At 46.9% G+C, this 22,369-nt stretch overlaps 1 protein-coding gene across 5 annotated transcripts in view; it reads left to right on the top strand.

Moving 5' to 3' along the window:
* The window catches only part of LOC141197244 (gastrula zinc finger protein XlCGF66.1-like), a 135,314-nt gene that overhangs the window by 89,302 nt on the left and 23,643 nt on the right, over window positions 1-22,369 (top strand). For all 5 annotated transcript variants that reach the window (XM_073662649.1, XM_073662646.1, XM_073662647.1 and 2 more), the window contains 2 exons: window positions 3,452-3,546; window positions 3,667-3,775. In XM_073662649.1, coding sequence (XP_073518750.1) covers window positions 3,452-3,546; window positions 3,667-3,775 — 204 coding nt within the window. The remainder of the gene's footprint in view (window positions 1-3,451; window positions 3,547-3,666; window positions 3,776-22,369) is intronic.

Below are 22,369 nucleotides of genomic sequence, written 5' to 3'. Positions count from 1 at the left end.
CAGATAGAGGGGTCCAGTTTACCTCACGCTTCTGGAGATCCACGTGCAAGCTTCTGAATGTCGCATTGGATTTCTCATCAGCTTATCACCCACAGTCTAACGGCCAGGTTGAGCGTATCAATCAGATCCTTACCAGCTTCCTCCGGCACTTCGTCAACCCCCACCATAGCAACTGGGTGGAACTCCTGCCTTGGGCCGAATTTTCCTACAATAATCATGTGAGCGAATCCTCAGCCAAATCTCCATTTTTTGTGATATATGGTCAGAATCCCAATATCCTGTTTCCAGTTTCCACTTCTGTTGACAATCCTGCCGCAGAGTCTCTTGTTAAAAACTTTTCTGTGATCTGGGAGGACACAAAGCCTTCATTGCTACAGTCCTACGAGTGGATGAAGAGACCTACATATCAGAGACGTCTGGGTCCACCTGTATTCCTCCAGGGGACAAGCATGTTCTTCTCAAAATACCTTCATACAAGTTGGGTCCGCTGTACATCGGCCCTTTTGAGATTTTGAGGCAGATTAATGCAGTGGCATACAAGCTGAAACTCCCTGCCTCCTTACGGATTCCCAACTCCTTTCATGTGTCTCTCCTCAAGCCTGTCGTCCTCAATCCTTTCTCCAATGATCCAGGTACCACTCAAGCCCCAGTCTGTGCTGAGGACATTTTTGAGATGGAGAACATTATGGCTACTAAGAGGTTAAGAGGAAAAAACGTTTTTTTCTTGTGGATTGGAAGGGTTTGGTCCTGAGAAGAGGTCATGGGAGCCTAAGGAGACCGTTCACGCTCCACTTCTGGAAAAATGTCTTGTGGGCTTGAAGAGGGGGCGTAAAGGGGGGGGTGGGCACTGTAGCGCCACCCCAGCAGAGATGCCGATTCCCATACTGCCGTGGCCCCGGTCCTGCGTCCACCGCTCCTCCTCCACTCTGTGCTCCTTTTCCACGCTGTGCCTGCCCGGGGTGCGCGCTCTGTGCGCAGATCCCTGAGCACTGTGCTTAGGGCTCGCGCACTCCTTGCTTCTTAAAGGGGCCATGCCCGCTGTCCTAAAATGTCCCCGGCCAATCGCCGGAGGACAGCCTCTATTTAAGGCACCTCCCTCAAAATGGAGGTGCCTCTGCAATGTTGTTGTTTGTGTGCTAACACTCTCTCCAGCCCTCAGGTCACAGTTCTGCCCGTCAGCCTGTCTATGAGCCGTGCCCGCCTGCCTGTTTTCCAGCCATGCCCGTCAGCTTGCCTACCTGCTGTGCCCGTCAGCCTTTCTACCAGCCGAGCCTACCAACCTACCTACGCACCTACCAGCCTTGCTCATCTACCTGCCTATCTGCCGTACCAGTCAGCACCTGTCATTAGTCCCGTGGGAGTCGACCTGCTCTCACACGAGGTCGGTCCCGGAGTAGCACATGGCCCACCTCCTCGGTCCTTCCTTGGCTCACGGAGTCGACTAAGCCGCCATATAGCAAGGTTCTGTCCGGGTGAGGCCCTAGTTACGCCCCTCCTGTTCCTCCTTGTACCACCTCACAGTGGTTTCACCATCCGTAACACATATGAGGGGACTGTGAGGGCCATTTTAAAACCTTTAGCTTGCACCTTTTCAGGTAGTCTATTGTGGATTTTGACGTGTGTTTAGGATCATTATCCATTTGTTGAAGCCATCCTCTTTTCAACTTCAGCCTTTTTACAGATGGTGTTATGTTTGCATCAAGAATTTGTTAAAATTTCATTGAATCCAATCTTCACTTTACCCTTGAAAATGTGATTGATCCACCCATACTTAATGGTTGGTGAGATGTTCTTTTCCTTAAATTCTGTGCCCTTTTTTCTCCACACATACCTTAGATCATTGTGGCCAAAGAGTACTATTTTAACCTCATCGGTCCACAGGACTTGTTTCCAAAATGCATCAGGCCTCTTTAGATTTTCTTTTGCATACTTCTGACGCTGAATTTTATGGTGAGGGCGCAGGAAAGGTTTTCTTCTAATGATTCTTCCATTAAGGACATTTTTGTGCAGGTGTCTGAACAGGAGAACAATGTATCACAACTCCAGAGTCTGCTAAATCTTTCTGAAGGTCTTTTGCAGTCAACCGGGGGTTCTCATTTGCCTCTTTAGCAATCCTACGAGCAGCTCTCACTGAAATTTTGCTTGGTCTTCCAGACCTTATCTTGACCTCCACTGTTCCTATTAACTGCTATTTCTTATTATATTTCGAACTGAGGAAAGCGCAACTTGAAAACGCTTTGCTTTCGTCTTATAGCCTTCTTCTTCTTTGTGGGCCTCCACCATTTTCAGAGTGCTAGGCATCTCCTTAGAAGAACCCATGGCTGCTGTTTTTTGGCACAAGGGTAGAGGAGGCTGGGTTTTTATAGAGCTGTGAAATTTGCATCACCTGGCCTTACCGAACAATGATAGTGAACAAGCCATAAGCCAAACAGGCTAATTAATGTCTGAAACCTTGGTCAAAGTTATCTGAGCACATAAATCTCCAAGGGTGCCCAAGCTTTTGCATCTGCCCACTTTACTTTTTGTAATTTTTAAAATGTGAAAAATGACATTATATATATATATTTATTGTGGTAGAATCTCTCGCTCTCCGGCACTCTGAGTTTGATACAGGACACTGTCTCATTAAATGACTTGGTTGTTTATTATAAGAAGCAGTATAAACCACCAAGTACAAAACATAAACTTAGCCTTTCGGGCATAACAGAAAACAAAAAGGTACAGTACAGTCCTTACTACGGCCGAGGTCTGGCCTCTCAGGGTCAGCAATAGCACACGATCCAGTTTTAGCACAATCACAATCCTCTCTCTCAGGAGCTTACTTCCACACACTGAACACATCCGAGTGTCAGGGCTGTCTATTTAAAGCCCAGACACTCCCCTGATTGGAGGGATGGTGGATAACATCCCACCCTGCACTTCGTTTTCTATTGAAAACATTCCCTTGTAAAAGTGGTTCTATTAACTCTCTCTGCACGAACTGTGCAGGAGAACTTGCATATTTTCACATCACCGAGGCTAAGAGTCTCAGCGACACATACCTCCCTTCTGACATACTACCAGTGACTTTGTCACAATATATATCTTTTTTTTTTTTTCGCCTAAAATACAAAGGGAATGTGTCATATATAACTTTAGACCTTTTAGTGATCATTTCATCTTCAACTTGCTTAACTGTTCACAATAACAGAAATTTTGACTAGGGGTGCCTAAACTTTTACATGCCACTGAACATGCATTATTGTAGTCCATAAATCGGTCCAGCATAGTACATGATGTGATTCATTTGTTTATTTCCTCCATTGGTCAGTGTAGAAATTTGGCCGTGTACACTGGCTATAATGGGTCCATGTGACGTCTGTGCCGTACATGCTCACATCATACGCTTGTCCAATCGAGCCCTAGTAGTTTAGCAGGTAACCAAAAATGTCTGTTCTTGCCTCTTTTACAGAGCCATATAGTATGGAGAACATCCCAGAGGAATTCTCCCCAATTCTTACGCAGAAGAGTCCTGAGGAAGAGGACAGTTGTCTGGAGGTTTATCAGGTAGATATGATTCTTGTTTTTTCAGGTGACCATTCGCTTCTAATATTTTGTCATTGTGGTCAGTGGTTATTAATGTTTTATACTTTATTTGCATGATTTCTCCTGTGTTTTGGCAATTAGGATGAATATCTGACTGAGATTAAAAATGAAGTTGTGACAAGTGATGAGATAATTGAAGTAGTTATCCAGCAGTGTAAAGAGGAGGTAATTTCGACAGATTTCAACTCAGGTGAGTGATAACCACCAAGGGGGTGGACCAAAGTAATTTTCCTCCATAATCTAAACTATTTTGTAATAATATACTTGAGTTTTTTCCTTTTACCTTTTTTCCTTTTTGATGATTCTTTGTTTCAGATTCACAGTGCATGCTGCGATACTCAAATAAAGTGTTATCAGGGGGCAGAGGCTGTGGTCGCTGCTGCAGCACCTGTCCCCTCCCTTAAGCGAAGCGTCATCAGTGATGCTCGTTTCATGGGCTGGGCTAGTCCCTGTGCAGTGTGCACATTGACAGCTCGCTTTCCATTGCCAGCTCAGATCAGCAGGAACGACTTGCCAGCACCAGAAGGCATTGTCAGAATAACAAGTGTGCATAGACCAGCGCCGCCCCTGCACCGCAAATGATGTCTTTGGTCTCTGCACGTTGGGCTTTATGGCAAACAAACCAGATGCCCGATGGCACTACCAAATAGGTTGGGATTAGCCAAGCACATAATTACAAACTTGTAAATATGGTGAAGAAATATGCAAACACTATGGGGTCACCAAATATGACAACTTTATTATAAATAACAAAAGGGAACACTGAAAACATACAAATTTAAAAACAATTAATAAACACCAATTGACTGACAAGGAGTGCCCATAATAGGGCTACCGCTTACACTTATCTACCTGATACAATATAAATTCTTAGGATTATAGAAAATGCAAAGCCATAAAGAGGATTGTAAAATATGAGATGATGTGACTGAAAATACCCCAAAATCATGATAATACATTACAATCCAATAAAAACCTTGTTGTATAATAAACTGTAACATCTGTATGTGTATGAATACTTTAAAATGTCCTTGAGCTTAACAAAATGAGCTCAATATGAATATGCAAGGATAATGTACATATATTGCCCAAATAGTGCTAAAAGCACGATAAAAAGAATGATCATGAAGGTATTACATGAGGTAAGTATAAGAAGTGGAAATTAAAGATTAAATGGTAAATGGGGAAAAGAAACCTATGAAGAAGGTATGCTGAAATGAGGAATGGACATCACTTTTATCTCCACAACTCTGTGGCCTCCTCAGGGGTGAAGATGGAAAGGGTGTATTATCATGCCTGTCATGCCGAGCTCCTGCATACTCAGTGGCTATGTGTGCAGAGACAGAGTTCTTGTAATTGAGGGGATGGATATGTGCACTGAGCCCTTGGCTACGCCAAGGGTGCACCAAAGCCTTTTTATTTATATATGTGATAAAACTGTTTCTCTCCAGCACATTTACTAAAATATATTGTACCAGTATGATTTGTATAGGGGCTGAGTCCCTTTATGAAAGTCTAAATAGTTCAAGTTCAGTTTTGAGGGTTTAAGACTTACTTTGAGGTGAAAAGCCTAAGTGCCATTATCATAGTATCTAGTGTTGAGCGACTATGTATCATTAACTCTTTTGGAAAGCACGCTCGGGTGTTCGCCGAATATTTTGGCGTTTCATTCACTGTCGCGAGCCTGCCAGTGTCACGGCTGTTAGACAGCTGTGACACAGGCAGAGATTGCCTGTTCAACACAGCATTTTTTAACATTAACGCCTGAAATTCTGCGATCGAAGTCCGTTACAGCATTCCAGGAGCAAGCAGAGCCCCTCTTACCTTCAGTCGGGATCCCACGCTGTGTAAAATGACAACAACCGGATCACCAGGCATCAGGAACTTACTTTGATCGTGCGCACTGTACGATCAAAGTAACTTCTGCATGCAGGCTGACAGCCTGGAAAGCATAGAGATGCTGCTGCTGCTGCATCTCTATGCCATACAAGTGATCAACCTGCAAAAAGTGAAAGTCCCATAGTGGGACAATGTGTAAAAATAAAAAAGTGTCAAAAGTGAAAAAAATATTGTAAAAATATAAAAAAAAAAATAAAAAAAAAAAAAGGAAAAAAATATACTGTACCCATAAATAAATATTATTATGAAAAAAAAATAACAGTACACATATTTGGTATCGCTGTATCCTGAACGACCTAACCTATAAAACTGTCCCACTAGCTAACCCCTTTAGTGAACACAGTAAAAAAAGAAGCTAAAAACGGTGCTTTATCATTATACCAGCAAGCAAAAAATGGAATTAAACGCAATGCAAAGACTTAGTGCATACCCGAGTACCCAACACAAACTCAAGTAGCGAGCACTTGCGCTCAAGACTAATGACAACTTATTATGATGATCTAATGTTATCAAATTCTGTGTCGTAACTCTGGGTTAAAAATGTTCACTATACCCATTGATAAAATCCTTGAGGGGTGTAGTTTCCAAAATGGGGCCAATTGTGTGGGTTCCTACTCTTTAGGCGCATCAGGAGCTCTCCAAACACGACATGGCATCCTCTCTCGATTTTGAACACCAATTTTGCGTTCAAAAAGTCACACAATGCTTCTTCCTTCTGAACCCTACCGTGCGCCCAAACACTGTATTTTCCCCGCATTTTACCCTTGTGAAAATAAAGAATTTGGGATTAAAAGATCATTTTTGTAGAAAAAGTTTGATTTTTTTTTTTTTTTATTTTCACGGCTATACATTATAAACTTATGTGAAGCACCTCTTGGTTCAAGGTGCTCGCTACACATCTAGATAAGTTCCCTAGTTTCCACATTCAAAAAAGTCAAATGGTGCTCCTTCCCTTCCAAACCCTGCCGTGCGCCCAAACAGTGGTTTTCCTCCACATATGGGGTATTGGCGTGCTCATGAGAAATTTCACAACAAATTTTGGGGTCCATTTTTCCCTGTTAGGCTATGTGCCCACACCCACAATGAAGAAATGCTCCGTATTTTTTCCTGAGCGTTTCTGCATCTTCCTGGCAGAAAAAACGCATGTGGATTGTACATGCATTTTTCCTGCCAGGAACATGCGGATGTGAAGCGTTCTTCACATGCATTTCCGCATGCGGATTGACAAGCGCTTTCCAAGAGATTTTAGCATCACTTGGAAAGTGCTTGACAACTTGGTCACACTATATAAATCCATGCAAACAGAATGGATTTATATAGTGTGACCGTAAAGAATGTTAAAAAATAAATCTATACTTACCTTCTGATGGCCCCCGGAGTCTTTATTCCATCCGTCCTGGCTTGCCGGCAGATCGCAGTACACTGAAGGACCTGCTGACGTCAGCGGTCGCAGGTCCTTCAGTCCACCGCGATCTGCCAGCAAGTGAAGACAAGGACTCCGGGGGCCATCAGAAGGTAAATATAATCTTTATTTTTTAGTTTATTCTTTTTTTTACAGGTTCTATGGTACCCGGGTCCGGAGGAGAGTCTCCTCTCCTCCAGACCTGGGTACCATCCGCACATTGAAACGCTTGGATTCTGCATGTAGAGATGCAGTGATGCGGATTCCATGCGTTCCAGTGCAAGTCAACGGCGGCGAAAACGCAGCGCTTCCACAAAATAATTGGTAGTGCTGCGTTTTTTTCCGCAATGATAACCCGCAGCGGAAATTTCCGCAGCATGTGCACAGCACATGCGGATTATCATTGTGGAACATGGCAGGCCTTGTACCAAGCGGTTTTTTGAGCGTTGCTGCAGCGGAATTGCACTGTGGAAATGCTTAAAAAACGCATCGTGGGCACACAGCCTTACTCTTGTGAAAATAAAAAAATTTGGGTCTAAACTTACATTTTTGTGAAAGAAGTTAAATGTTCATGTAACATCCCTGGCGGCGTGCTTGCATAGTGCACCACCTCCCACTATGCAAGACCGCAATCTTACCTGTCAGTCCCGCCTGCAAATCTTGCTCCAGTTCATGCTGTGTGCATGTCTCTTGATTAACTGCTTACGGCGGCGGCCCGGTTACTTCCTGATTCTTATAGCTGCTGTGGGCGCACCCCTAATGCGTCTCCAGCCTATTGCTGTGAGTCTCTGGATATTTAAACCCCCTCCACCCAGTAGGAGGTGCCTGAGCAAAACTAACATTCAGTGTGCTCCTTTTCTCTGAAGTTGCCAGGTCCAGTTCTGTTTCTTCCATCTCTGGGGGCTGCATACCCAGACCTGTTATCTGTGACTTCTTGTCCTTTTCCACCATCTCTGGGGGGCTGTATACCCAGGCTCGTTCCTGTATCTCGTTGCAGTGTCAGTTCCTGTCTGAACTGTCTCCTAGCCTGTTACCTGTTTGTCTCTATGTCCGTTCCCTCCCTTTTCCTGCAGTGTTTGAACCTACACCTAACTCCAACTCCTTGTCTCTGTACTTCTGTTTGTGAGTTTTGTGTCCACTCGCTACTTCATAGGAAGTACCTTGTGTGTATCTGGTTCTGCTTGTCCCTTTTCCCTTCCTCCGTATCTTCCTGTATTTTCCAGTCTGTTCCATGTGAACAGAGCCCTGTCCTCTCTGCCTTGTCCACCGCACCTGCGGTTTCTCTCTGCTCTGACTTGCCCCACCGCTCCGGCGGCTTCTCTCTGCTCTGACTTACCCACCGCTCCGGCGGCTTCTCTCTGCTCTGACTTACCCACCGCTCCGGCGGCTTCTCTCTGCTCTGACTTGCTCACCGCACCGGCGGTTTCTCTCTGCTCTGCCTTGCCCACCGCTCCGGCTACTTCTCTCTGCTCTGCCTTGACCACCGCTCCGGCGGCTTCACTCTGCTCTGCCTTGCTCACCGCACCAGTGGTTTCTCTCTGCTCTGCCTTGCCCACCGCTCCGGCGGCTTCTCTCTGCTCTGCCTTGCCCACCGCTCCGGCGGCTTCTCTCTGCTCTGCCTTGCCCACCGCTCCGGCGGCTCCACTCTGCTCTGCCTTGTCCACCGCACCTGCGGTTTCTCTCTGCTCTGCCTTGTCCTCCGCTCCGGCGGTTCCTCTCTGCTCTGCCTTGTCCTCCGCTCCGGCGGTTTCGCTTTACTCTGCTTGTCTACCGCATCTGCGGCTCTGTACCTGTCTCCCAGTCTGTACTGGACCCTATCCAGCCTGCGCTCCATCCTGCTAGTACCTCCCGGTCTGCACTCCAGCCATGCTTGCCAGTATCTCCCTGTCTGCATACCAGCCGTGCTTGCCAGTGCCCACCTGTCTGCATACCAGCCGTGCTTGCCAGTGCCCACCTGTCTGCATACCAGCCGTGCTTGCCAGTGCCCACCTGTCTGCATACCATCCGTACTTGCCAATACCCACCTGCCTGTATGCCAGTCTAACCTGCCTGTTCCTGCATTCCCCGGTGTGGGTCAACAACTGTGACCGGGGTCTGACCTGGAGTCGCACCCGGTCCCTCTGCTCGGTTCCTCCTTGGTCCACGGAGTCGACTAAGCTGCCGTGCGATCTTGGTCGGATAGGGTTGATACTTACAGTTAGGTCCATATATATTTGGACAGAGACAACATTTTTCTAATTTTGGTTCTAGACATTACCACAATGAATTTTAAACAAAACAATTCAGATGCAGTTGAAGTTCAGACTTTCAGCTTTCATTTGAGGGTATCCACATTAAAATTGGATGAAGGGTTTAGGAGTTTCAGCTCCTTAACATGTGCCATTTTGTTTTTAAAGGGACCAAAAGTAATTGGACAGATTAAATAATTGTAAATAAAATGTTCATTTCTAGTACTTGGTTGAAAACCCTTTGTTGACAATGACTGCCTGAAGTCTTAAACTCATTGACATCACCAGACGCTGTGTTTCCTCCTTTTTGATGCTCTGCCAGGCCTTCACTGCGGTGGTTTTCAGTTGCTGTTTGTTTGTGGGCCTTTCTGTCTGAAGTTTAGTCTTTAACAAGTGAAATGCATGCTCAATTGGGTTAAGATCAGGTGACTGACTTGGCCATTCAAGAATATTCCACTTCTTTGCTTTAATAAACTCCTGGGTTGCTTTGGCTTTATGTTTTGGGTCATTGACCATCTGTAGTATGAAACAACGACCAATCAGTTTGGCTGCATTTGGCTGGATCTGAGCACACAGTATGGCTCTGAATACATCAGAATTCATTCGGCTGCTTCTGTCCTGTGTCACATCATCAATAAACACTAGTGACCCAGTGCCACTGGCAGCCATGCATGCCCAAGCCATCACACTGCCTCCGCCGTGTTTTACAGATGATGTGGTATGCTTTTGGATCATGAGCTGTACCACTCCTTCGCCATGCTTTTCTCTTTCCATCATTCTGGTAGAGGTTGATCTTGGTTTCATCTGTCCAAAGAATGTTCTTCCAGAACTGTGCTGGCTTTTTAGATGTTTTTTTAGCAAAGTCCCATCTAGCCTTTTTATTCTTGAGGCTTATGAGTGGCTTGCACCGTGCAGTGAACCCTCTGTATTTACTTTTATGCAGTCTTCTCTTTATGGTAGATTTGGATATTGATACGCCTACCTCCTGGAGAGTGTTGTTCACTTGGTTGGCAGTTATGAAGGGGTTTCTCTTCACCATGGAGATTATTCTGCGATCATTCACCACTGTTGTCTTCTGTGGGCTCTCAGGTCTTTTTGCATTGATGAGTTCATCAGTGCTTTCTTTCTTTCTCAGGATGTACCAAACTGTAGATTTTGCCACTCTTAATATTGTAGCAATTTCTTGGATGGGTTTTTTCTGTTTTTGCAGCTTAAGGGTATGTGCACACGATGCAGAAATGCTCAGGATTTTTTCCCGAGCGTTTCTGCATCTCTCTGGCAGGAAAAAACGCATGCGGATTGTACATGCGGTTTCCTGCCAGGGACATGCGGAAATGAAGCGGTCTTCACTTTCATTTCCGCATGCGGGTTGACAAGCGCTTCCCAAGCGATTTTAGCATCACTTGGAAAGTGCTTGTCAACTTCACACTATATATAAATCCATGCCGGTTGCATGGATTTATAGTGTGTGATGTCAAAAAATAAATCTATACGTTACCATCTGATGGCCCCCGGTGTCCTGCTTCATCGGTCCCGGCTGCCGGCAGTGAAGACTGTAGGACCTTCCGACGTCAGCGTCACGTGACCCGTCACATGACTCTGACGTCAGCGAAGGTCCTTCATTCAACCGCGAAGTGCGCGGGAAGCCGGCAGGACGCAGCGCGGGCCGTCAGAAGGTGAGAACATATATATTTTTTATTTTATTCTTTTTTTTTAATGGTACCTGGGTCTGGATGAGAGTCCTCTCATCCACACCCGGGTACCATCCGCACATTAGACCGCATGAAAAGCGCATCAACATATACAGTGATGCGGATTCCATGCGGTCTAATGCAAGTCAATGGCGGCAAAAGAGCAGCGTTTCCACAAAATTAATTGACATGCTGCGGATTTTTGACCGCAGCGTTTACGCTGCGGAAAAATCCGCATCATGGGCACAGCACATGCGGATTTCCATTGGGGAACATTGCTGCCCTTCTACCATGCGTTTTTCATGCGTTTCCGCGGCGTTTACGCAACTGCAAAAACGCCGCGGAAACGCATGAAAAACGCATCGTGTAAACTCAGCCTAAGGATGGCTTGTTTCACCTGCATGGAGAGCTCCTTTGACCGCTTGTTTACTTCACAGCAAAACCTTCCAAATGCAAGGACCACACCTCAAATCAACTCCAGGCCTTTTATCTGCTTAATTGAGAATGGCATAACGAAGGGATTGCCCACACCTGTCCATGAAATAGCCTTGGAGTCAATTGTCCAATTACTTTTGGTCCCTTTAAAAACAGGGTGGCACATGTTAAGGAGCTGAAACTCCATAACCCCTCATCCAATTTTAATGTGGATACCCTCAAATGAAAGCTGAAAGTCTGAACTTCAACTGCATCTGAATTGTTTTGTTTAAAATTCATTGTGGTAATGTCTAGAACCAAAATTAGAAAAATGTTGTCTCTGTCCAAATATATATGGACCTAACTGTAGTTACGCCCCTCCAGGCACTCATCGGTTTATGGTACAGTGGGATCACTAATCACGCTCACGCCAGTCAGTCCGGGCGTGAGCGTAACAGTTCATTGTTTTCTTCCACATTCCAAAAATTCCTGTGAAGCACCTGATCGGTTAATAAACCTCTTGAATGTGATTTTGAGCACCTGGAGGGGTGCAGTTTTTAGAATGGTGTCACTTTTGGGTATTTTCTGTCATATAGGCCCCTCAAAGTCACTTCAAATGTGATGTGATGTCCCTAAAAAATGGTTTTGTAAATTTTGTTGGAAAAATGAGAAATTGCTGGTCAACTTTTAATCCTTATACCTTCCTAACAAAAAAACATTTTGGTTCCAAAATTGTGCTGATGTAAAGTAGACATGTGGGCAATGTTATTTATTAACTATTTTGTGTGACATATCTCTCTGATTTAAGGGCCTGAAAATTCAAATTTTGAAAATTGTGAAATTTTCAAACTTTTCGACAAATTTTAGATTTTTTTCACAAACGCAAGTCATATCGGAGAAATGTTATCACTATCATGAAGTATAATATGTCACGAAAAAACAGTCTCAGAATCAGTGGGATCCGTTAAAGCGTTCCAAAGTTATTACCTCATAAAGTGATAGTGGTTAGAATTGTAAAAATTGGCCTGGTCATTAACGTGCAAACCACCTTCAAGGGATAAGGGGTTAAAGTTATTACCTATCTACTGTCTCATATTTGAGAGTCCAACCTGTGGGGGGGGGGGTTCCACTGAGCCAATCCTTATTCTTTTTAAGCTGATAACTTAAATTTTGGGAACAACCATTTGTGCATTTCTTGTAGCATTAGGCATGTTACGCATGTAATGGATTTATCTGACCACAGTTTCGCAGTTGGATTAAGGTCTGGGCTTTGACTAGGCCATTCCAAAACATTTACACGTTTCCCCTTAAACCACTCGAGCTTTAGGTCATTGTCTTGTTGGAAAGTGAACCTCCGTCCCAGTCTCAAATCACTGACAGACTGAAACAGGTTTTGCTCAAGAATATCCCTGTATTTTGCACCATCCATCTTCCCCTCGACTTAGACCATTTTCTCAATCCCTGCTGCCGAAAAACATCCCTAAAGCATGATGCTGCCACCTCTATTTTTCACACTGGGGGTGGTGTTCTTGGGGTGATGAGCTGTGTTGGTTTGGCACCAGACCTAGCGTTCACCTTGGTGGCCAAAACGTTCAATTTTGGTCTCCTCTGACCACAGCACCTTTGTCCATTCATTTGGGAAGTCTCTTGGCAAACTCAAAACAAGTCTCACAATTTTTGTATGCAAGTAAGGGCTTTTTTCTGCACACTCTACAATAAAGGTCACCTCTATGGAGTGTACAGCTTATTGTGGTCGTATGGACAGATCCAAGTCTCTGCTTGGGAACTCTGCAGCTCCTTTGTAGCATCGGCGTCTCTGCCCCGTTCTAGGCAGAGACGCCGTCCCTCTCACCTCTCCGCTCCTGGCGCGGCGTCCTCCAGCGCTGCTCTCCTCGCTGCTTCCGGCGCGCGCTCCTTCCCCGGTAGTGTCCTTAGGGCGCGCGCGCGCTCCCCCTCTCTTAAAGGGACCGCGCGCGCCGTCCTAAGGAGTCCCCGGCCAATTGCCGGAGGACCTCCCATATAAAAGGCACCTCCTCCAAATTGGAGGTGCCCGAGCAATGTTGTAGCACAGTTCACTACTCTGCTTCAGCCCTCAGGTCCCGTTGCCAGTTTCCTGATACCTGCCAGTCTGCTGTCTAACTCCTGCCTGATTTTCCTGCTACCTGCCTGCCAGCCTGAGGTCCGACGGTCTGCCTTCCTAACTCCTGTCAGTCTGTCTAAGGACCAGCTTGCCCGCTCACCTGGGAGCGCACATCTTCTACCTGCCTGCTTGCCTGAGGTCCGACGGTCTGCCTTCCAACTCCTGTCAGTCTGTCTAATGACCAGCCTGCCCGCTCACCTGGGAGCGCACACCTGTTACCTGCCTGCTAGCCTACCTGGAGGCTCCGCCGTCACGTGCTGTGACCACCTGCCATTCCAGAGACTCCTGCCCGCTCACCTGGGAGCGCACACCTGGTACCTGCCCGCTAGCCTACCTGGAGGCTCCGCCGTCACGAGCTGTGACCACCTGCCATTCCAGAGACTCTCGCTTGCTCACCTGGGAGCACTCATCTGTCATCCGCCTGCTAGCCTACCTGGAGGCTCTGCCATCACGGGTCGTACCTACCCTTCATCCAGAGACTGCCCCGGTCACTAGCCGTGACCTCCTGCCCGTTCTTCCAGAGACTGCCCCGGTCACTAGCCGTGACCTCCTGCCCGTTCTTCCAGAGACTGCCCCGGTCGCTTGCCGTGACCTCCTGCCCGTTCTTCCAGAGACTGCCCCGGTCACTTGCCGTGACCTCCTGCCCGTTCTTCCAGAGACTGCCCCGGTCACTTGCCGTGACCTCCTGCCCGTTCTTCCAGAGACTGCCCCGGTCACTTGCCGTGACCTCCAACCCGTTCACTCAGAGACTGTCCCGGTCACCTGCTGTGACTGCCTGCCCGTCCTCCCTGGTCGCCACCCGCTCCCTTACAAGGACCGCCCCCTTGTATAGTAGCTCAGAGGTTCCGCCTCCCAGACCCGTTACATCCTTCAGGGTTACTTTTGATCTCTGTGCCATCTCTCTGATTTATGCCCTCCTTGCCTGGGCTTGGAGTTTTGGTGGCCTACCCTCTCTTGACAGGTTTGTTGTGGTACCATGTTCTTTCCATTTTAATGGTAATGGATTTGATGATTCTCCAGGGGGTCATCAGAGATTGGGATATTTTTTTTTTATAACCCAATCCTAACTTGTACTTTTTAACAACTTTATCCCTGATTTGTTTGGAGATCTTCTTGGTCTTCATAGTGTTGTTTGGTTAGTGGTGTCTCTAAAGGCCCCGTCACACTTAGCGACGCTGCAACGATCCCGACAACGATACAACCTGTCAGGGATCGTTGCTGCGTCGCTATGTGGTCGCTGGTGAGCTGTCAAACAGGCACGCTCACCAACGATCAGCGGAGCAGCGACATCGTGGAAAGAATCTTTCCACGATGTCCTTCTCCTGGTTACGAGCCTGCTGAAGCAGGAGCAGGCTGGTAACCATGGTAAATATCGGGTTACTAGGGGCACACGCGCACCTAGTAACCCGTTGTTTATCATGGTTACCACTCTGCTACAGTGAGCGGGAGGTTACCGCTCACCTTAGCAGAGTTGTAACCATGATAAACAACGGGTTACTAGGTGCGCGTGTGCCCCTAGTGACCCGATGTTTATCATGGTTACCAGCCTGATCGCTGCTCCCGCTGGTCACACACAGCGATGTGTGCTGACCAGCGGGAGGGCAACGACCAAAAAATGGTCCAGGACGCTTTGCAGCGATCAGCGACCTCACAGCAGGGGCCTGATCGTTGCAAAGTGTCACACATAGCGACATCGCTGGTGAGGTCGCTGTTGCGTCATCAAAACCGTGACACAGCAGCGATCTCGCTGTGTGAGACGGGGGCTTTACTTAATGGTGTTGCAGATTCTGTGGCCTTTCTGAAAAGGTGTGTATATACTGACAGACCATGTGACACTTAAATTGCACACAGGTGGACTTCCTTTCACTAACCATGTGTCTTGTGAAGGTAATTGCTTGCACCAGAAATGTTTAGGGGCATCATAGCAAAAGGGGTGAATACATATGCACATGCCAATTTTTACTTATTTGATCCCATAAATTTAATTTATGCCTATATTTTTCACACTTCACTTCACCAACTATTTAGTGTTGATGCATCACAACACAAATCGAATTACATTACAACCTGTGTTTAAATATTTTTGTAACAAAATAAATACCGTATTTTTCGGACTGTAAGACGCACCGGACCATAAGACGCACCTAGGTTTTAGAGGAGGGAAAAAAAAAAAGAAAAAAATGTGTTCATGATGCACTTTTAAGGGGGAGGGGGTCTTCTGCTGAGACTGGTATAGGGGTAATATCCCCCAATTCTGACAATATCCCCTATCCTGGTATATATGCCCCCTCCTTCCTTTTATACGTGGTCCCCATCCCTATCCTGGTATGCCTGGCACCCCTCATCCCCGTCCTGGTATGCATGGCACCCCCTCATCCCCGTCCTGGTATGCATGGCACCCCCTCATCCCCGTCCTGGTATGCATGGCACCCCCTCATCCCCGTCCTGGTATGCATGGCACCCCTAATCCCCGTCCTGGTATGCATGACACCCCTAATCCCTATCTTGGTATGCATGGCACACCTAATCCCCATCCTGGTATGGATGGCACCCCTAATCCCTATCCTGGTATGCATGACACCCCTAATCCCTATCCTGGTATGCATGGCACACCTAATCCCCATCCTGGTATGGATGGCACCCCTAATCCCTATCCTGGTATGCATGGCACCCCTCATCCTTATCCTGGTATGTATGGCCCCCTCATCTTTATCCTGTTATGTATGGCCCCTCATACTTACCCTGGTATGTATGGCCCCCTCATCCTTATCCTAGTATGCGTGGTCCCCCTAATCCCCATCAGGCTGCACATAAAAAAAATAAACACTCCTACTCACCTTTCTTCTCTCTCCTCCAGCGCTGCGTCCGGTCTGCCCGCTCTAATCTCTCCATGTGAGTCGCGCATAACGTCACTGCCATGCGCGGCTCACATGGAGAGATCAGCTGCCGGAAGTCACTGCTCCCCACGCCAGGACTGTGTGCGCGGGGAGCAGTGACTTCACTCTCCTTCATAGCCGTCACACAGTGTAGCTGCGCTAAGGGCCAGGATTGCTGTGCCATGGAAAATCTAACTATCCAGGGATTAGCTGCCAATTGAGTGTCCAAGAACGCGCTTAGGGCCGAAACTTGGACTCTCAGAGTACTTGGCCTTAATCCTTTGCTAAACCCTGCTTGTAAGAAATCTAAGATTTTTGGAAAACCGGGGTTAGAAATATCAATCGCTACATCTCCATATTCCGAACAGGACCTCTTCCAGATCTTTTTATATATGGCTGAGGAGACCGGTTTACGACTGGCCTGTAAGGCAGTAATCACTTGATCAGAAAGCCCCCACGACTTCAGGATCTGTTTCTCAGGATCCATGCTGAAAGATGTAATTTGTCCACATTTTGGCAAAAATTGGACCCTGATGTATAAGGTCCCCTCTCCAGGGATCAGGACTGGATCCTCCAGCGCCACTTCTGCCAAGAGAGGAAACTAGCTCCTCTTCGGCCAAAAGGGAACTATCAATATTATTCTTGCCTGATCCTCCTGCACCTTTCTTAACGCTCTTGGAATCCAGGGTAGCGGTGGGAATCCATTTAACAGGCCCTTGCTCCATTGTTGGGATAAAGCATCTATCCCCTCTGAATTGTCCCGGGGATTCAGGGAATAGAATTTCCTGACTTCTGTATTATCCCTAGTCGCAAAAAGGTCTACTTGTGGGGTACCACAATGACTGGTCAGACTGAGAAAAAAATCTGCATATTTAGTTCCCATTCTATGGGACAGATCTTCCGCTTGCTTAGGAAGTCAGCCACCTGATTTTTGGGCCCCCACTAGGTGGACAGCAGATATTGATAAGACAGTCTTTTCCACCAAAGAAACATTTTTGTAGCGAGACCCTGAAGTAGAGAATGTCTTGGCCTTCCTTGGTGACGTAGAAAAGCCATTGTCACTGTGTTGTTCGACAGGACCTTCACGTTTTTTTTGTTTGTTTTTTTATTAGTGGACGGTTGTGACTGAGGACTTCCCATACGGCTCGAAGTTCCCAGTAATTCAAGGATTTTGCGCAAATTTCTGGTGACCAGATCCCCTGGAAAAACCTTCCTTCTACGTGGGCGCCCCAACCCGACTGATTCGCGTCGGTGGTAATTACTACTGACGGGAAAGTGATCCAAGCTACCCCCACCTGGAGATTTTGGAAGAATCCACCCTACCAGGAATCTTCTTACTACACCGGACAGAGACATCACCTTGTCTTGGATATCTGAGGCCTGTCCCAGGCCGACAGAACCACTTTTTATAGTTTTCTGGCGTGAAACTGTCTCCACTTGCCACATAGAATGCAGTCCGTCATCAATCCAAGGATCCTCATTGCACTTCTGATAGAGCAACGACTCCTTGAGAACTGATCTCTCTTTTCTTAATGATTTCTGTTTCACTACGGGTAGAAATGAGGTTCTTAGGAGAGAGTCTAAGGTAACCCCTCAAAAAGACTTTTCTGGGCACGGGATCTAGATCCGATTTGTCCCAATTTATTAGCCAATCTAGCCTCTGAAGAGTAGAAACATAAACCTTTGTGATCTAGAAGCTCCTGACTAGAACCCGCCAACAGAAGGAAATCGTCGAGGTAAGGAACCACGATAATCCCTGTTTGTTTTAAGTGGGCTACAATTTCCGCTACCAGTTTTGTAAAAACCCGCTGAGCTAAGGCTGAGGGAAGATGACAAAGCTGGAAATGATGAGTTTGCTCCCTGGTTCTCATGGAGTAACGGAGATATCTTTCATAATTCTGATTAATTGGAAACCTGCCACATCTTTTCAGCTTCCCCATATTTTCCTTATTATTCTTTTTAACTGCTATTGATGAGTTAGTGGGACCCCTGTCCTAAAAAACATATAGTTACACATCTTTTTATTTAGGTGGGTGGGGAAACCTTATGACCATAAGTACTGCAAAGTTCAATCCCCCTCACAAGGGAGTTACTAACTACCCCCACTCACGTGTACCACAGGCAGCTCTGATGGGGTTTCTGTTTTGCCAGTATCCTCCATCTTAGACAGTCTGCAGCTCAGCAGGACAAATCAGATACAGGTACTTCCTTATTTACTACCTGTCTGGCGTTTTTTCTGTTTCATGCGTTCCATCCTGGAACGCACGTTGACTGTACCTTTTAGATTCTTCAAAAAGCGTACGGTGGGAAATAGGCACCGGAGTTGCGTCCCGCAACTGAATCCGGGTCTACGGAGTGCAGAAGGGTTGCCCTGGAGCTGAAAGCCCTCGCCGGAGGGAAGCGGCTCAAAAGCCTGGAGCAGCGCTACATTGGCTGAGGAATCCCCCTTTAGTGGGGTGTCGACCGCAAACCTCTAGACAAGGGGAAGGAGAAGCTGGGCCGCCCGATCCCCCTGAGTCCGCTATCTTTTTGAGGCACAATGGTGCATTATGAAGCACAGAGGCACAACGATGCATTATGAAGCACAGAGGCACAACGATGCACTATGAAGCACAGAGGCACAACGATGCACTATGAAGCACAGAGGCACAACGATGCACTATGAAGCACAGAGGCACAACGATGCACTATGAAGCACAGAGGCACAACGATGCACTATGAAGCACAGAGGCACAATGATGCACTATGAAGCACAGAGGCACAATGATGCACTATGAAGCACAGATGCACTATGAAGTACAGAGGCACAATGATGCACTATGAAGTACAGAGGCACAATGATGCACTATGAAGCACAGATGCACAATAATGCACTATGAAGTACCGAGGCACAATGATGCACTATGAAGTACCGAGGCACAATGATGCACTATGAAGCACACAGGCACAATGATGCACTATGAAGCACAGAGGCACAATGATGCACTATGAAGCACAGAGGCACAATGATGCACTATGAAGCACAGAGGCACAATGATGCACTATGAAGCACAGAGGCACAATGATGCACTATGAAGTACAGAGGCACAATGATGCACTAAGAAGTACAGAGGCACAATGATGCACTATGAAGCACAGAGGCACAATGATGCACTATGAAGCACACAGGCACAATGATGCACTATGAAGCACAGAGGCACAATGATGCACTATGAAGCACAGAGGCACAATGATGCACTATGAAGTACAGAGGCACAATGATGCACTATGAAGCACAGGCACAATGATGCACTATGAAGCACACAGGCACAATGATGCACTATGAAGCACACAGGCACAATGATGCACTATGAAGCACACAGTCACAATGATGTACTATGAAGCACAGAGGCACAATGATGTACTATGAAGCACAGAGGCACAATGATGCACTATGAGGCTTTATAAGGCGCAAGGGTGCTCAATGATGCACCATGCTGCACCAGTCATGCTTGAAGGAGCTAGACAAGAGGCCAAACTCAGTTACATTCCAGAGAGTAATCCAACTGAGCTCAGGATAAACCTCCACCTTGAGTAGTACATCTCAATTGTCAGACTAGCCCCACCTGAAGGAGCTAATTAATGAGGCACAGCTGGAGGGTAGACTTCACAGAGACAATGTACTATATTAACACCATGTGCCCTCCTATGGATGGATTTGCTAGACTGCAGCACTTGTATATTCAAACAAAAATGAGAAAACATGCTCAGCATAAGTCAAACTCTGAAGCCCAATCATAAGGCCCTGTGCAGCCTAAATATACGACAAACTGGAGTCAAATCATGAGATGTAGCCCAGACATGAGGTCTAACTTTAACCTAGAGGTCTGAGGCATTGCTGCATATTTGAAATCAAACCTCAGAATATGAGGCTCTAGACCCAGCTTCAGTATAAGGCATGAAGCTAGAATCAGCCCAGAGGCCTAGCCCTCCCAAACGACATAACATCGTGCACTTACTTGTGCTGGCTCCACACCCGTTAGGGGAACAGGGGGAGCTGGTAATGCCAAGAGCTCATCATGGAGGGAAGCGGCGTCACATCATGAATGCTGCATTACTGCACATGAGGCATAGGCTGGTTCAAATTTCGCAACCTGCCTTCCGCGCACTCCCCTGACGCCACCGGAAGTGCGCGCACACTGGGCCAGAACCTGTGCAGGAGGCAGGTGCTGGAGCCGAGAGCCCTCGCCGGCTGGGTGTCACGGGTGTGTCAGAGGTGACAATCACCCTGCTATGATCTACAGGAGATCTCCACGTTTGGCAATGCAGGCAGCTGCCTAGATAGGAGGCTGTGTTTAGGACCCAGCTACTACCTCCCTTTAGTCTGGGTGTATATATATACCTGGTGTGTCTAGGTGGGCGTCGTCGGTTATACTCATTTCTACTTGGATCTTGGCTGAAGCAGCATCACGTCCTCTTTGGAGTCTTGAGGCCGTGTGCCCTGTTGGAGTTCTTCTAAAGCTAAGTTATGATTTCCCTGTGTTGTCTTCCCCTTTTTGTCTTTAGAGTGCTAGCGGAGGTTTACTAGTGCTCATCTCCTTCCACCCTCAGCTTTAGCCTTACCCCAGGGATAATAGGGCGAGGCACGTGATCGGCGACAGCTGGGGAGGCTGTATAGGGACGTTAGGGGGAGACAGGGTAACGCTAGTCCAGATTAGGAAGTCACCTCTTCCACCTTTCCCTAGTGTCTGGGCTTCCTTTCCCCTCTGTGTTTCACTCACACCTGGCGTGACATTGGGCTGAGGAACCCCCGTTCGGGGGGGTGTCAGCCGCGGACCTCTTAACAGGGAGAAGGAGAAGCTGAGCCACCCGATCCCCTGAGCCCGCTAGCAGGCATGATCCACTGCACTCCTCTTCTTCCTATCCTGCAGGGACAGGAAAAACACTGAGGTGTGGAGGAAGGGATGAGTTTTTAACCTCTAGGTGTTTCCTGTCCCTGAAAGGATAAGAAGGTGTCCTCCATGGTGCTGTCAGGGGGACATCCTGGAAACTTCTGTTTCTAAACTGCTACATGGTTCTAGGCTTTAAAGATGCATACTACCATGTTCTGATACACGCAAATCAAAAAAAATTTCTGAGGGTTGCTTTGTTTATGCAGGGAGAAATAAAGCACTTTCAGTTCAAAGCCTTGCCCTTTGGTCTATCAATGGCTCTGAGGGTTTTCACCAAGGTTATAGCTGAGATAACAGCATACCTTCGGGTCCATAATACTCTGGTGATTCCATGTCTGGATGACTTCCTGATTGTGGGAAGGTCCATGGAACATTGCAGTGCTCAGCTGGAAGGAGTCAGAGATATCTTAGAAGAGCTGGGCTGGATACTGAATATAAAGAAATCAAAACTAAAGCTGTTAAAGATCCAGTCCTTTTTAGGTCTTATTTTAATTTCACATGACAAGCTGGATCGCAGCTGAAAGATGCCATCTAGCTTGCCATGCCGCAGACACTGAGAAGCACAGGCATGCTTGCGCTCCTCAGTGTCTGGCTGTGACGGCATCCAGATGAGCCGAGTTCATGTCCAATGAACTCGGCTCACCTCATGCACGTCACTGACAGCGTGGGAGAATTCTGCTGCGCTTGCCATGAGCGCAGAAGAATTCTCTCACGCTCACCGCAAGCACAGGAGAATTTTCCCACGCTGTCAGTGAAGTGCATGAGGTGAGCTGAGTTCATTGGACATGAACTCGGCTCATCTGGATGCCGTCACAGCCACACACTGAGGAGCGCAAGCATGCCTGCGCTTCTCAGTGTCTGCGGCATGGCAAGCTGGATGGCAGCTTTTGGCTGCGATCCAGCCTGTTATGTGAATGTAGCAGAGCTGAAGCCGTCCTGGGAACCATGGAAAGGTAAAGATGAGGTTGGTTTATTATTTTACTTTTATTGCAGAAGACATTGGCTTCAGCTGGAATGGGCGGGTTTAATTTAGAACATTAAAGAATTGTGTGTTTATTTCAATTAAAGGACTTTATTTTGGGTGTTTGTGTTTTTTTTAACTTTGACTATGGGGTTAGTAATGGGGGTGTCTTATAGACTCCTCTCCATTACTAACCTGGGCTTGATGTCAGCTGGCAGTATAAGCTGACATCAACCCCAGCC

This window comes from Phyllobates terribilis, unplaced genomic scaffold, assembly GCF_046119375.1.
Source record: "Phyllobates terribilis strain yellow unplaced genomic scaffold, ASM4611937v1 Scaffold_80__1_contigs__length_6766528, whole genome shotgun sequence".
NCBI classification, from domain to species: Eukaryota; Metazoa; Chordata; class Amphibia; order Anura; family Dendrobatidae; genus Phyllobates; species Phyllobates terribilis.
Note: the sequence above shows the minus strand (reverse complement) of the source record. Positions and strands in the feature narration are given on the sequence as shown.